Source organism: Crassostrea angulata, chromosome 9 (genome assembly GCF_025612915.1).
Source record: "Crassostrea angulata isolate pt1a10 chromosome 9, ASM2561291v2, whole genome shotgun sequence".
Classification (NCBI taxonomy): domain Eukaryota; kingdom Metazoa; phylum Mollusca; class Bivalvia; order Ostreida; family Ostreidae; genus Magallana; species Magallana angulata.
In genome coordinates this window covers 3,350,838-3,368,731 of record NC_069119.1, presented here as the reverse complement: position 1 = coordinate 3,368,731, position 17,894 = coordinate 3,350,838, and the positions used below count along the sequence as shown (strand labels likewise).

At 34.4% G+C, this 17,894-nt stretch overlaps 1 protein-coding gene and 1 pseudogene across 1 annotated transcript; both read right to left on the bottom strand.

Annotated features, from left to right (window-relative positions):
• Positions 1-9,723: 9,723 nt before the first annotated feature.
• On the bottom strand, positions 9,724-11,547 carry LOC128162517 (uncharacterized). Its single transcript, XM_052825752.1, has 2 exons — positions 9,982-11,547; positions 9,724-9,801 (listed from the first exon to the last, which is right to left on the bottom strand). The coding sequence occupies exon 1, from the start codon at positions 11,540-11,542 to the stop codon at positions 10,508-10,510; it is 1,035 nt and encodes a 344-aa protein (XP_052681712.1). The 5' UTR covers positions 11,543-11,547; the 3' UTR covers positions 9,724-9,801; positions 9,982-10,507.
• Positions 11,548-11,958: 411 nt separating this feature from the next.
• LOC128163244 (uncharacterized) lies at positions 11,959-17,653 on the bottom strand (annotated as a pseudogene).
• Positions 17,654-17,894: the final 241 nt, after the last annotated feature.

Here is a 17,894-nt window from a genome sequence, read left to right as displayed (position 1 = left end):
TATAGCAGAGAATTATAAACCCTGTAACTCGTTTATATCTCAACAAATGACGCTCAAATTTTGGTTGCCTATTACAAATGCCTCACTGAAGCATTGTAAACGATAAAATCGAACAAAATAATTTTTGACCAAAATCGTGACCATGGCCCTTAAAACGAAACTGTCAGTCATTTTCTGTACCACTGCATGCCAATCCATTAATTCTAGATGCTTGATGCAATGAATTGGTCCAAGTATCATTTTTTTCGGAAATGTAAGTTCTTGTCGCTGAAATTTCCCAATTATAAACACTCCAAGGAATGAATAACCAAGAGTGTTGTAACAATTTCTTTTTACTTATAGACACGCTTTTTCATATCAGATTTAATTCATCCTTTTTCATTATTTAATTATCGCCTTTATTTATGTTCATTGGGATTCTTTAAATTGTTTTCTTTTATAAGTTTCGAAGAACAAACTCATCTACATACAGTCCATCACATGGTCTTTTAAGTATTTTAAGTACATTGTAATGAAATTCATATCTCCTATTAAATAATTCTTTACATATTCGTTCAGACTTTGAGAGGTTTCCAACACTGCCTCCTTAGTGGCGTTTTATTGCTCGTTCGTTTTAATTTTCTTTTTTCTGAAAGAGTGTCTTCCGCAGCTGTTTTACTCGCAGCATCTATATTACCACAGCGAATTGCTTTGGTATATTGAAACTCATTTTCGGCAGATTTATGTTTTCATGCCGTAGATATCTTATTCGCACGAATAAAAACACAGAACGTCTTGTGATTCTCTGAATGGAGTAATACGCTTCTGGACTTCATAATGTGGACATTCTTTCTGTCCCGTAAATGACAAGGGTTTTGACATACTTTACAGCAAGAATTTTTCTTACATATTGTTTTTAATATAACCTGTTTTCCAACAATTTGTGCATCGAAGTATGTGGATGTTCTTTGGCTGGCCAAAATGCAATATTTTACAACGAAGACCTGCACATGTATTAAATTTTAGTCGGTAGAGGCTCAATATAAATGACGAGTACTTTTTTACAGTATTTTGCCTGTGAGTTTGACAAGTCCATAAAGGTGGCTTAAAGATGAGGTAAAGGTGGCTTTAATGATATACACTCTTTAAGCCACCTTTAAGTCAACTTTAAGCTAAGCTTATATGACCTTAATGTCCAATCTTCTTCAAGTCACCTTTAATCCATCTTTAAGCCACCTTTAAGCATCTTAAACTGGCACTAACGCTCCCTTTAAGTGGTCTTTACACCATCTTTAAGTTCCCTTAGGTCAAGTTTGATCAAGCTGAACAGGTTCATTTTAAATATATAAATTAAATGCAATGAAAACTCTTTTATAAGGATGGGAGGGGATGATCCAAGTGATGATATTATTTCCAAGGTGGGGGGGGGGTGTTCCAGGCAGTTTTAATTGTCACACACCATGTAGAAACAGGTATCTACACCCAAGTTTTGTGTAAACACATAGCCGCTCCATTGAACACAGATCGCTATTTCCGATATAAAATTTTTTCGATTTTTAAAAAAAATATTTTTGGTCTTATCATTGTAGGGACGAGTGCAGTTTCTGTATCTAAATCATGATAACGCATGAAATTATATCAAAGTATGTTCGTTTCCTATTATAAGTTAATCGGTGAGCTCTCTCTCTCTCTTTCTCTCTCTCTCTCTCTCTCTCTCTCTCTCTCTCTTTTTGGAATTAACACAGAATATACAAGATATACAATACGGTAACCTACACAACAGGTGTGTTGTGTGTCCAAGTGCACATCAGGGTTACTATGTACATGTATACGATAAGTCTAGTGAATGAAAGTTTATTTACAGTTGTAATTCATTCTCAATGTATTATTTCTTATATCTGGGTTTTAAAAATGTTACGTCTACAAATTTAAGATACATGTTTGTAAGAGTAAAATATAGAGGCTAATCAATTACTGTACCGGTGATCATAAATAGAGGGTGAAGGTTCTCCGATCCTCATGAGTCTCAAAGTATTTTTTCATCTTAAGAATGATATTTTTCTTTCAACCTTTATAAATAAAATGATATAAAATGATTTTTTTAGAGAGTAGCAATGCATTTATAAAGTTATTGTAAATTTGCCTACTATGGATATTATAGAATAAAGAAACTAGTTGAGTTTTAAAAAAATCCGGTGCATCGATTGGCTTGCACTCTATACCAAGATGCATAGTGGGAGTGCCCTGTGGATCCACAACGCCAAGCATGCAGTTGTGTAACTAAAGGTTATACTAGCAGTAGAATACTAAACAAATTAAAAATTGTCTGTATGAAAGTCAGGTTTATGGTACGAATAGAGTTATCGAACTTTGCTGAGGATCGGAGATCGTTAATTAATTAAATATATTAATAAAGGTTAATATGTCATAAGCCCAGCCGGGTACATGTATACATCATTTACAATACAGTTAATAGTCACTGGCAATTGGTAATATTGCTTGTTATAGAATATCATGTATACTACTAAATATTTAAACATAAATAATTTTATTTGTTATTCTAGATCTGTTGTAAATGTATAATAATCTATATTTTTTTTAATCATACTTGCTGAAACGGCATCGTGGTCATGAAAACCAGGAAAATGCGTAGAACTAATACCATAATAGTTACAATGCATTTTTAAAACAGTTTTATTTTCTTCCTTGCGTTCCAATTAGTTATGAACGTTTATCTATCCGGTTTACATTTATTAACAAAGTAATAGTAAGCCTTACAGTTTCCATTCAGCTATGATATTTTTTTTTCACTTAAGAATAAGTACCGTATTTCATTCTAAATACGTGCATGCATGAATTAGATATAATTAATTGATTGATTGTTACAAACTTAATGGAAGTCAAAATCTTTGAAGTAAAAAATACACTATTACACTGATACAATACCCACCGATTTATTGGATATAAAAACCGCCTATATGATATGAGCTGCTGTGGCCAGAGGGAGTGAGGTAATGCTAGTTAACGAACGATCCCGGGTTCAATCCTCGATTGGGCGTTATGAATTTTTTTTTTCAGTTTATTTTTCACTCGCTGTGTTGTGTCTAGACATGCTTTTATTTCTTTGTGGATATCTAACTGAAATCTATCGTTTGATAAACTCCAGAAAAACCCTAGAACTAACACAGAAGATACAGGATATACACAACAGGTGTGTTTTTTGTTCAGACGCACAGCTATGCTTTTTTAAAATAAATACTTCGCATATAGGTTGAATAATATTTGTCCATTGATCGCAGCTGATTATATATTTGTCAATTGATCACAACTGATTAAATTGACATAAAGTTTATACATTTTGTCGGTAAATAAAGCAAAATATTGAAAAAAAGAATTGTTTTAATGGCTTAAAGGTGCTTGAAGAAGTTTGGACATTAAGGACCTCTGAGTTCTCCTTAAATGTGGCTTAAAGGTGGCTTAAAGAACGTCTTTAAGCCGCCTTTAAGGACCTAGCAGCCGTCTTAAAGCCACCTTCGAGCCATATCAAAACTTAAAGGTAGATTGAATGTGGCCTAAAGACCGTCTTTGAGCTACCTTTAAGCATCTTTAAGCCACCTTTAAGGAGAACTTAAAGATAGTGATTATTAAGTTATGTGATTATTAATAAAAACAAATTGTGTTTATGTGCTATTGGGTTATCTGATATGAAGATATTTAATATTTTATTTTTGAGTGTGACAATGTCGAAAGGGTGTGGCATAATTTGAACACTTCTACTAAATGGAAACATGTTTCAACTAGTTTTAATGCTGAAACAAGTCCAAAACGTACTTTTTTGTAACACAATTATATGGATATACGCATAAACATTAAGAAATAATCATGCTAAGCTAAATTAATTTGTATATGGTTGTTGCTGTTGAATTGAAATAAATCTTATGAACAGTTCCTTTTTTAAAGGTACACTGTATTTAAGTTTGTGCCTGAGAGCACGAAAATAACAGCACGTGTACGTTTGCTGATTATTTTCCGACATGTGCATAAAACAATTATTTGTAAGAGTTGGTTGAAAGGTTACATAACATCAAATACCGACCGTACACAATTTGCGTGAAGGCGCTTAAACATATCAAATTGAACAACAACGATCAGATTAGAGTATGTGCATGTAGTTAATCATTATAAACAACAACACATCATAAGATAATTTTTTTTCAAAATAACAAAGATACATACACTTACATGAACCATAAAGAAAATAAATATTTCCACGATGCCGATAAAACTCAAACAAAACCCTTTTTCATGAAAATTCATGTAAATCTCAGTTATCCATTGAAAATCGACAGTTTAAGTGATGATGTTTTGATGACGATAACGCGTTAAAAAATAGATGCAGGTAAATTACGATTAATGAAGGGAGAACAAACAAACAAGAATCATTCTCAACAGATCCTATTCGCCTCTAACCAATATGAAATTCATCATTTATTTTTAAACCAATTGTATAAGACCATTTTAATCCTGCCTTAGAGTAAAAATCACTTTCGCGGGGACATGAAATTTACAAGCTTGGTAGAAGATCCAACTGTCGTCTTAAATACTGTTAGTTTTTAAATCGTACCAGAAACAGTCAAAACAAATTTTAAAAACTATATGCATTTGTTCTTTCAACATTTTTCCTCGCTCTTAAAGTAAAGAATTCTAACATTAGGATACACCAGATTATCAATTCTAAAAAGGTCAGTCGACTTCGACATGGCTATGAATTTAGTAATTTTCTGTAATAAATGTACAAAAGTAGAGAAAAAGATTTTTTTTATAAATTGGCTAAATATTTGCGGATTTTTGGTCCGTGTACTTACAGCCAAGGCCTGCGAATGATAGCATTGTCTAGTCGCCTAACTAAAAGTAATTTTAAATAATTGTCATATTTGTTGTTTTTTTTAATAATGAAAACATTTATCTATATTTCAATTAGATAGATAAAATATCAATGACTTTGTCAAAAAAAGAAAGCTAACCTTAAATTTTTGGTTAAAATAGATCATTTAAAAAAAAATAACGGAAAACTGAATTAAAAAAAAAACATCCACTACTCGTGAAACAAAAATTCCTTTCTAGGTGTTTTATATCTTGTTATCAAGCATATTCCTAACAAAGGTTTTTTTTTTGTTTCACCGGGGGGGGGGGGGGGGGGGGGGCATGTGCTTACAGTCCAAAATACACTCCAAAAAATGCCTTTTGAATTGTAACGTTTCAAAAATATATGGATTAAGAAATTATGCACATTTCGTCCGCTAAAAACATTTTCCTCAGTCATAGAAACTGATTTCATTTTAAACAGTTTCAGACCCCCCCCCCCTTCCCCACCTGAACGAAACGTTCGTTTAAAAAGAATTTTGACTACAAATTTTATTGTATTATAAATCACACGAGGAATAAATAATACATTTTAGTAAATAACTTTGTTTTCGAATATCTGACAGAGATTTCGAAATATGTTTGAATGTAAAATAAAGGTGGGGAACGGGCGTTAGCGTTGGCAGTCCTGTGTCGGGTAAGAGTTATGTTCCTCTAAGCTCTTTGATGCATCTCACACGCGGGTGTGATAAGGCAACTCTCAGCGATCGATCGAGTAACAATTCTCCTGATTGATATAACGTCACAGTAAGCGGCATGATGTCATATTTTACTTATGAAACCTGTCAATTTTGACTTTATCTCTGGTCTGAATTATAAAAATACAGATAATAAATGTCACTTTGAACTCTTTTATTTGAATATATCTTCGATTTTTCTTTATTACGTCTCATTTACATTGATGACGTCATAAGTATGTTTAATAGATTAGATCAATGTCAGGAGGAAAGTCATCGAAATGCAGTTTTTAAACAATGCCAAAATAAGAAAAATTTAACATTTTTTTTAAATTTTTTTATCAGCGACTGTTATAAGGTAAGCCGATAAAGATTTATATGGCTTGACCAGCCTCTACTCTATCAGAGTGTACAAAAAAGACAATAGTGTAACACTACCCCGAACTTAACGAAAGATGAATTTGGCAAGTTACATAAGGATATGACCTCGAATACATTAAAAGCGTTGCTAGAACCGTTTGCTTTGTTGATGTAAATGAAAAATACGTAGTATTTTTAAATTAAATTAAGGAAGTTGAGAGGGTTTCTGAAAAACAATGACAATATCTCTTTTATGCGATTAACAATAGGATTCTATCAGAACACTAAGAAACATGAACTAATTGTTGATCGAATTATTATATCATACATACAAAAAAACTTCGGAGTAGTGTTACACTTTGACTTTTTGTTTAGGTAAAAAAATTATCTTCTTTTAACTGTCATGTGATACCATGCATGGCAGCTCCAAAGATAGACTCGAGCCCGAAGTAGAAATATAATATTTAACTGAATTTATTCACTTGATATTAATATTCAGCTCTGTTTAAAAAAATGAAAATAAAATTGACAATAACATCGACAATCATTAAACTTTGTGTTGCCTTAACCTACCCGCGCAACATATGTAAAAACTGGACTAGGTTGTCTTCAAAAAGAAGTTTAAAATGTTTCTTTGATATTGCTATAATGAAAAATGAAACCAAATGAATTGCAATTTTTTTTAAACCAGTTTTTCATGTCATAGTAACAGATACTCAAATATTTGATTTAACATTTACTGAAATAGTTTTAATGTGATTCCTTAAACAAATGAAAAAAAAATCTGTGATAACTTTCAAAGTGTTTATAAGTTGATTTGATTGAGATGTCTTACTAAGCTTTATATGTATCATTGTACTAAGAATTCACTGTACCAAGAAAAGTGCTGCATCTGGTAGGTTCTTGCTTTGCACCCATTTAAAAAGTAGGTGGAGAATAAAAATGTTACAATAGAAATATTTGTTTGTTTTACTGGTAAGTTTAATGCATTTCCAAAAAAGAATGCCAGTACTTTTAATGAAAAATTAAAAAAAAATATGGTGACCTCGTCGAGCGGGTGTTTTGTATATTGTTGGTATACGTCAATGTTATCTAAAATATCAGATCAACAATAATTTTTTTTCAAGCTAAATAATTTCAATTAGATTAACAGGTAAATATTTTGAAGCCAATTAATTAAATCTAAAAGCATGTTTTGATGTTTGCACTTTATCATCTTTTCTGCACTGTTAAAATTTTTTAAGATCATAGGTTGTATCAAAATATGAAATTAAAATGTAAATGTTTTATTATTACTAAATATATTCAGTCGTTGTGATATAAATTGCACTCTAAAAAGCTCTTTAAAAGCTGTAGTGTACCAAAATGCAACTGACAACAGTTTGTCTGGCCTGTTTTTTTATAAAACAATTTTTAGCTCTTGTTGCTTCCGTTAGTTTTCCGATCACTGTCAATAACTTTTATACGTGGCTGCATAAAAAAAACCTATCGGGTTTTAAAAAGTTAAAAGAATGCGGCAATCTCAAGTCATGCATGGCGTGATCTTTATTCAGATCTTCAAACCTGATGTGAAAAGGATTAATACAATTCTAAGTGTCTTTTAGTTCTCTCCTCGAAATGTGATAAAATCATACATTTCATTAGGGTGTGTACCTTACTATCATTTTTTGTCATATTTATTATGCTATAAAATAACGCTTGCCACATTTCTTTGATTCACTTTTAAAAGTAAAACAAAAATGGATCACCCTGCACGCCTTTGTGATTCAGCGATAACAATATATATGATATCACTAAGAGTAATGCAAAAAATAAGCATCCAACTTTATGAACTAGGTCACTTGTAAATTTAATCAAATTCATATTCAATGCATTAAATAGACCAAGTTTTAATTTCATTTTTTTAATTACACTCACACTCAAACCAAAGAAACGAAAATATTTCATATATCTATGTTTTCATTTTCAATTTTTGCACTTGAATTGAGGATGGACTTGAAAAGTTTTTGCTTCTGGATTTTAATAGAACTGTCCAAAGGAACATAGAATTTTATGAAATTTAAGTGGTTTAAATCAGGATCAAAATTTATATACAGATAGTAGGGTAATAAAAATACAGCTTGCAGTGTATATATACAAGGTCACTGGGTTTACTTTGGTTCGCCAGAAAATTGGCTTTCTTTATTAACTGACATTACATTTCCATACTGACAACAGGTCGGAATTTGAGATTCTTAACAAAATGTATTCAAAATCAAAACAAGTGATGCAATTGGTTCGCCCTATAGTTCTAATCGCAATGCTACATAATTTACATGTCAAAACATTTCACATTGAAGGTTACAATAATTCGAAAGCAGATTCTATTTCCACAAACATTGGAACAGGTTCTGGACACTTTTCCGGAAGCAAAGTAAAACCCGTTAACAATACCAACAGAGTTTTAAGAGATTGTATTCGAGCTGAATATGATCACTTATCACTCAGTTCCTTAGCTCCTAATACAAAGCTGGTGTATTCAAACGGTTTGAATGCGTAAATCAATTTTAGAAACCAATATAAATTAAAGTCAATTTTGGCCTCCCTTATTGATTAATTATGTACATCTGTTGCTCATTTGTCTCTAAGAAATACATCTCACAGTACAATTTCTTGTTATTTACATTTTTTTTTTAAACTTTGAATTGTATTTCTCTCCAGAGCCGATTTTTATTTCCAAACATTTATTCAATCATATATATGTAACAAAACAGAAGGTAGTGGGCCTGCGCAAAGGCTTAGTGCAACATACATTTTGGAAATTTTTGTACTACAATTTAGCACGAAGAAAAAGGAGAAAAATATTCATTTACAAGTATTTTTCGCATATGAAATGTTTCAGGCTAAGTTTGTCATTAATTCAGCAAAGATAGAATGAAAAAAAAATAACCAGGTTGCTACATGAAAAAATATAGATATCATACATATATCACCGGGGAAATTAAGGTGTGTTTCTATATATCCGGAGACAATAAGACTAAAATGCTCTAGATGTTAAAAAGCACTTTATTTGAACTTTAGGTCGGTAGGGTGAATTCTGGAAATCCAAAAACTACACCCGAACAATCCGAAGCCTAATTCTTGACTGGTGATAATAATGATCAAATGATATAAATAAGAATAGTAAACAATAGTAATTAGCACTATAAGCATGAGTGAAAGATGACAAGGAGTAAAACTTCAAATTGAGTAAGTCAATTATGTCAAGTCCGCAAAGTTAAGAGTTAATTTAAAACGATTAAGCAATTACGCATTACGTAAACAAATGTTTTGGGATTAATGTTTTGAAAGACAAAATGCGATAAAGATATTATAGCAAATTGTTAACAAATAAAGCAATGTGAATTTGAAGTTTAATACAAAATGTCTTGAATTATAGTTCATTGAAATTTCACTCCATGATACATATATCTAGATTTGTACATATGTATTTTGCGGGTTTATGTAACAGTATACATGTATTTCTCTGTTAGATGCGTAGGGGGAATAACAGTATAAGTGTCCAGAGAATCCCCCTACCAGTTTTACAATCTAAAGGTCTGGTCACCTTAAGAGTTATATTTTTCCGTTACAAAATATTTTAGACAAAATGGCATTCATTTACAAGTACATTTTCAACTATAAGCTCTCTCTGGTGATGTAAAAATGGAGACAAAACATCATAATATTTAGATTTGTACATAAATATAGCTAATACATGTAACAGCAATACATTTTTCTGGTAGATATGTGTAGGGTAAATCAGTGTCACAGGGTCGTTAAATAAATAACGATCAAAGACTTGGATTCGTACTTTGCTTTTATATTATATATGCAAAGAAACCTAGAAAACACAGAAAACACATTCACAACACAACACACACACGTTGACGAAAGACAATTACATGTACTACATATTAAATTAAATTACAAACACAATGGTTTTCTCAATTATAATACCGGTGATTTACCGACAATATCACTGAATATGATGTTACAATAATATGTTTAACAGTGATCTTACCAGGTATCCAGGACTTTAAATAATAAATAAATAACTGGATCTTTGAAGATCAGGAATGGAATATAACAGTAAATGATACTAGCGCCGTAAAGGGTAGAATCTGTGGGTACTGGATTTGGCGGGACTTGCGCTTATATAGTGAACGAAGTTAGTAAAACATGCATATTAATGAGCTAAAAGTCGTCTGTCATTGGTCAATAAGACTTATATACATGTACCTGGTCACTAAATCCTAAAAATGGAAAAACCACGTGTCTTATCACAACATTCACACATGCACTCATTCATACATACAGCAATGCGTTCTATCGGCAATGCGCGCTGATGAACATTAAATAAATAAATTAATATGAACTGTGACAATCTCCCCTGCTAAGGAAAATGGCTCCTGACATTTTATACAATAAATCATTGAATCACAATTTATAACAACAACAAACTACACGCAATATGATCAAAGTTACACCTGAAATCAGACTTCATAAAACTGAAATCAAACTGTATGTGACAATCTCCCCTGAATACACTACACAAAATACACAGGAGTTATTTGATGACTCACCCACTCACCATACCTATTTGGTGGCCTAATCTGTCTGGTGGACCTTCGGAGAATTGGTGATTCTCTTACAGAAGGAGAGTGAACAGACACATTACGATTCATCGTAGAAGGACTGTAAGAATTACCTGCATCTAATATGGATCTAGGAGTACTGGAATAGTTCTGATTTTGAGAATAAATAGAACTAAGGGGTGAATACCTATCAACACCTGGTGCAGCATTTACCCGTCTCTGGGGTATAACATAAACATTACCACCATCAGATGATACAGAATCTGAATCCTCCGACTCAGACTCAGAACTAGACTGAAGAGAAACAACATCATCAACCCTAGAAGATTTGCTTGTGAGGTTCTCTGGTTGTTGACAAGCTTTAGATTGATTACTGTGTTTGGGCAAAGTTGGGCTAGGTTTGCTCTGGTCAGATAATTTGGGAATATAGGAAATGGGGAGTAGCATATTTCTATGCAATGTCTTAGTTTTTTCATTCCCAAACTCTTTCCTAACCTGAAACACTGGGATGTCGGAATTGGGCTGATTTATAACTATATGTGTATCTCTGGCCCACTTATCTGCCAGTTTGTTTTTGCCCTTTAAGCCAACATTTCTTATGAGAACACGGTCTCCGACATGTACAGTAGCCTCTCTTACCTTCGAGTCGTAGTGCGATTTATAGCGGTGAGCACTTTTATCTGCTTCACGGGAAGCTATCTTGTATGAGAAATCTAACCGCTTTTGGAGTTTTTTCGCATAGTTGTCATGACTACGAATTTTTTCCGCGTTAGAGTCTAACCCGAGGTAGGCATCGATTGCAAGACGCGGATGCCTGCCAAACATGAGAAAAAATGGCGTATAACCTGTACTATCATGTCTTGTAGCATTGTATGCATGCACAAGAGTACTTACATATGCTTTCCAATCTTCTTTTTGCTTATCTTCTAGAGTACCTAGCATTTTTTTTAAAGTTTGGTTGAATCTTTCAACCATCCCGTTACCCATCGGGTGATAGGGCGTCGTTCTTGATTGCTGCACTCCTGCTAATCTGCACAGCTCCTTAATAACATTGCTAGTAAAATTTCTACCTTGGTCACTATGCAACCTGTTTGGAAAGCCATAATGAACTATAAAATTTTCAAACAAAATCTTTGCAGTGGTTTTCGCTGTTTGGTTTCTGGAAGGAAAAGCTTGTGAGTAACGAGTAAAATGATCTGTTATGACCAGGATGTTTTCAAAACCACCCTTACTTTTTTCCAGTGATAAATAATCCATACAAACAAGATCTAATGGTTGATAACTCTCTATAGAAACAAGTTCTGCAGAATTTTTTTCAGGAGTTTTGAACTTAATACAACGTTCACAATTTTTTACTCTTTCTGTGATTTCTAAAAACATTCCTGGCCAGAAAAACCTTTCTTTCATGAGTTGGATGGTTCTGTCTCGTCCGTGATGACCAAGGTTGGTATGCAGGAGTTTAAATGCTGTATCTCTGAAATGACTTGGTAAAACCAACTGATTAATCTTTTCATTCTGTAAAATAGCTCTTCTGTACAGTACACCCTTATCTAAAAACAATTTCTCTATCTCTCTCAAATATCTACAAACACCATCTGACTCTGCTTTCAGATCTGACTTTGCAAACCCGTACTGAACAAGCTCAATAACTCTCTTTATTTCCCTATCAGAGGACTGTTCTTTTACCCAGTCAATATTGGAGAAGACACACGAGTTTTCAGAATGAGATTCATTTGGTTCAACAGAAAAAAAAATCTGATTTACTTGAAACATCTACCCCTATAAGCATGTTAGTACTTGCAGTCATACATGATGATGGTTCCTCCTCCTCTGAAAGGAATACATTCTCAAAATAAGGGCAACTTTCACGGTCTGCCATATAAGCACTGCAAATGGACTGGATGACCTTGGGACTGACTTCTACTTCCTCTGTTGGTCGTCTAGACAGGCCGTCTGCATCAGCGTTGTTTGTACCCTTCCTGTAGTAGATTGAAAACTGGAAGTTACTGAGGGCTGCTAACCAACGGTGGCCTGTAGCATCAAGCTTCGCGGTGGTTAAGACATAGGTGAGTGGGTTGTTGTCAGTTACCACATCAAACTTGTTGCCATAGAGATAGTCGTGAAATTTATCGGTGACAGCCCATTTTAGCGCAAGGAATTCTAGCTTATGAGCTGGATAATGTCTTTCACTGTTCCGCAACCCACGACTTGCATAAGCAATTACTCTCTTCTCACCATTCTGTCTCTGGTACAACACAGCACCCAAACCATTACTAGATGCATCTGTGTGAAGGATAAAAGGCTGGTCAAAGTCAGCATAGGCAAGGATAGGTGGTGACATCAATTTCTCCTTGATGCACTCAAACGCCTTGGATTCCTCATCGCCCCATTTCCATGCTATTGGTTTCTTCTTTCCAGACTTACCTTTGTTTGTAGAATGACCCTTCAGTAGATCATTAAGAGGCTTTACAATTTTTTAATAGTCCCGAACATACCTTCTGTAATATCCAGAAAAACCTAAAAATGTTCTAAGAGTCTTGATATTACTGGGAACTGGCCAAGTTGAAATTGCCTTAGTCTTTTCTGGATCTGTCTCTATGCCCTTCTCACTAACTACATGTCCTAAATATGTCACTCTGTCCTTAAAAAATTCACACTTCTTAGCTTTGAGTTTTAAGTTATGCTTTTCAAGTCTCTGAAACACAGCTGTTAGTCGGTCCATATGTTCGTCGAATGTCTGTGAGTAAATCAAAATGTCGTCAAGAAAAACTAAACATTTCGTTAAGTTCAACTTACCCATACAACTTTCCATAATCCTTTGGAATGTGGCTGGGGCATTCGTCAGTCCAAAACCCATTCTATTGCATTCAAAGAGACCTACACCACTTACCGAGAAAGCTGTTTTTTCTCTGTCTTTTTCGTCTATTTCCACTTGCCAGTAGGAGCTTGTGAGATCTAATTTGGTAAAGTACCTGGAACCAACCAACCTGTCAATGGTATCGTCAATGCGTGGGAGGTTGTAAGCATCCTTTACAGTTCTGGAGTTCAGTTTTCTGTAATCAATGCAGAACCTCAAGGTTCCATCCTTTTTCCTCACTAGCACAATATTGGAGGAGTAGGGACTCTTGGAAGGTTGTATGGCTTCCACGTCTAACATCTCCTTAACGTGTTGTCTAACTTCGTCATACATACCTGGGGGAATACGCCGATATGGTTCCTTAAAAGGTGTGTCATCTGTCAATTTAATTTGGTGCCTGAGTAAATCTGTCTTCCCAATATCTGTTGGACCTTCAGAGAAAAGATGTGTCCAACTTGACAGAAACTGTCTTACCTGACTTGCTTGTGCAGCAGTAAGGTTGTCCTCTGAAATCTTAATATCCAAGTCCTGTAGAGATTTCTTAGATTTACTGCTAATACCCAATTCAGAAGAGTCTGGGTTCCAAGTATCAATGACTTTAACCTCATGTAATGCACATAAAAGTGATCTAGGAGGAACATGTACAATGGAAGCAGATATATTACACACTCTAACAGGTATGGCAACATTATTCTTACACTTGGTAAGGGAAACAACTCTTGGACAAATAACAAGACCACCTGAGAGAGAAGTATTGACTTGTTCAGTCACAGTTGATTCAATGTTTCTGACATTTCTTACTAAACCTCTTATGACTTTGGTTTCATTTGGTGCTATCTGGATGGCATACTTGTTCGTTGTCTTCACTGGCCTTTCATCTTTCAAGCTGTTAAATGCTACTCTCCACTCATCTGGGACATCTTCATCTAATGTCTGTTCATAAGTATTCCTGCAAATACGAATGAAATTAGTTCCTACAATAACAGGCACAATTTTTGAATAATTAGTCTGAGGATCTACAAGAGCAGGTATAGCATAAGATGAGTTACCAAAACAGGGTACACAAATTTCTAACTCTACATAACCACTGTAAGGTAGCAAACTGCCATTGGCACTTTGAACATTCAGTCCAAGTTCTGACATATCATGCAAAGTTGGCATTGGATTCAAGCATTTGAAAAATTCTTCTGAAATGCATGTTACCATAGAGCCTGAATCAATCAGTGCTTTGGTCTTGACACCATTGATAAATATTTCAGTATCATTGGATTCACCAACTAATCTAGAAAATAAACTGTCAGTATTTTGTTGATTTGTTGTTCTGATAGGGCTTTCATTAATTGCATCCTCTGTTTGCCCCACAACAGAAGATGATATTAGTTTAAATTGTTACCTCCAACCTGACCAGAGTTACCACTTTTAGTCTGTTGATTGCGCGACTGATTCTGCTGTTGGAATTGTCTCCTATGTTGCTGTGAGTAGTTTCCACTGGCTCTTGGGTAATATCTTTGTCTACCCTGAAAGGAGTCTGATCTGTAAGCATTTTGTGGATTATAATTGTTTGATGAAACATTTTGCTCTAATTTACCCATGCGATCATCAAGCTTTTTCATGTGACCAAGTAGATCTGAGAGTTGTTTCTGCATTTGTTCAAATTCTGAATTCTGAATAGTGAGAGAATCAATATTTGTCAACATGGAAACACTAGGCTTTGTAACTGCATTGACAGATTTTAAATTATTTTCCTCTTGTTCTATCTGTCTCACTTCTCTCAGCAGTGAATAAAACTCTTTAACTGATTCATACTTATGTCTGGTAGCATTTCTTAATTGAGCGCTTCTCAATCCAGACCAGAACTTTGACCTTAACATTGCGTCTTTAGCACTAGAGTCAATGTGACCTAATCTTACAGCTTTTGATATACATTGTTCCAATCTAGAACCATAGGTAACAATTGTCTCACCTTCTTTTTGATGATCTGCATAGAAATTCTGCATGATATTTTCAGGTGTGCAGACATTCCCATAAAAGTCTTCCAATTTCCCGAGAATGTTGTCAATCGTGGCATCTTCACCAAGAGGGATTAAGATTTCACGCGCTTGGCCCTTCAAAGAACTACGAACAAGCTGTAATAAAGCATTTTCTGATAATTGGCTCTTAAGGCATCTAACCTCATAAGACCAAACTTCAAAACTGACATCCCCTTTTTGTAATGTTTCACTACCACTAAAAGATGGCAGTTTGACTGGATTTGGGTTGGAGTTCTGACACAGAGCACTAGTCATAGTAGAGTTAAATAACCTGGGGGAGGGCAAACTCACCCTTGGACTAAACTTTGGCCTAGCACCCTCATCTGCAGAAGCAAATGGTAACCTGGGATTACAAGAAGGAGTTTGTTTGACACTATCAGCTTTACACTTCAGTAACATTTGATATTCTTCCTTTGGAATAACCCTGTAATGATTTTCTGAATTTATCTGACTGATAAGATCTTCCAATGACGTTTCATCATTACTCGCCATAGTGACACTTACTTCCCTCAGACACTGAGACAGACACAAAAGCAAATTGAAAATAATTATCGCAATGCGCATTTGTTCTACCATACAGACATGAAGCATACACACTAAATCAAATGCACACACGACTTGAAGTATATCTGATGACAACAGTTACTGTATTCACTATGTCATTATACCAATAATAAATACCCGATTGTCAATCTTCTTTGTCCAAACGTCCTTGTGTCCTATATTCTGGGTTAGTCAAGGCTGCAAATAAATATCGTGAAATGCAACGCGCACAGTTGACCAGTAATATTTGGATCATAGGCTGGGGTGGGCAGGGGTGGGGAAAATTGTTCACGAAAACACAAAAAAAAATCTAAGACAGACACATTGACAGTTCACAAAACACATATGACAACATCAACATGTGCTAAACAAATCATTGAGTAAACGTGTACATATTTTCAGTGTAAATATCGTTCACAATCGCGATTCAGACTGAAATTATACCTTGGGAAAACACGTTTTTACACTTCCGGAAGTACAAAATCAAAATACGTGAAATAAAGAATCTCGAGCCCGATCACTTTCACGCTTGAATAGCACGCACCTTGCACACAGCCGGCTTTACTCTCATTCAACATAACACATACGACATGTAAACAACAGAGACAATTGACATTACAAACAATTGAGACATTTACAAAACATAGAACATATAAATGAATGGATAGCACTTTTTCACATTTAATTGGAATTTTTCACAGATGGAAATTCTGTAATCGATGCTATCACTGCGCGCAGTTTTCGACGCGAATACACCTGTTCCCGCACTAGATCAAGAGATCTCCACAAATGATCGGATCACTGGACGGTGTCCTGAATTGAACTCATCTCCGAGTATGAACAATAGCTAGCCATGGTATGAACAGATGAATAGTAGTAGTGGTCGACGGAGCTCGCTCACTTATAAACTGAAGTTGTAGGCCTACTTTTCACAAGGATATTGGCACTTTCACACAGCCGCCTCGAACATGTCTGGCCCTGGTGTTGGAACCTTGTCCCTGGAGCTGGAATCTGGACCCTGGTTTCCTTCAAAGCATAACCAACGTGGGCGCCATTGTCACAGGGTCGTTAAATAAATAACGATCAAAGACTTGGATTCGTACTTTGCTTTTATATTATATATGCAAAGAAACCTAGAAAACACAGAAAACACATTCACAACACAACACACACACGTTGACGAAAGACAATTACATGTACTACATATTAAATTAAATTACAAACACAATGGTTTTCTCAATTATAATACCGGTGATTTACCGACAATATCACTGAATATGATGTTACAATAATATGTTTAACAGTGATCTTACCAGGTATCCAGGACTTTAAATAATAAATAAATAACTGGATCTTTGAAGATCATGAATGGAATATAACAGTAAATGATACTAGCGCCGTAAAGGGTAGAATCTGTGGGTACTGGATTTGGCGGGACTTGCGCTTATATAGTGAACGAAGTTAGTAAAACATGCATATTAATGAGCTAAAAGTCGTCTGTCATTGGTCAATAAGACTTATATACATGTACCTGGTCACTAAATCCTAAAAATGGAAAAACCACGTGTCTTATCACAACATTCACACATGCACTCATTCATACATACAGCAATGCGTTCTATCGGCAATGCGCGCTGATGAACATTAAATAAATAAATTAATATGAACTGTGACATCAGTATAAATGTCCAATGACTCCCCCTACCAGTTTAATAATCTAAAGGCCAGGTCACCTTTAGACAAACATAATTTGAAATATAATTACAATTTTTCATTCAATCTATTAAGAATATCAAAATTAAACATAATGTTTTTTGCTGATTTAACTGTCATATAAAACTGTGTCAGTGCACTTTTAAAAAAACATAATAAACCATTAAATGTTACAATGTCGTTCAAAACTCTGTAT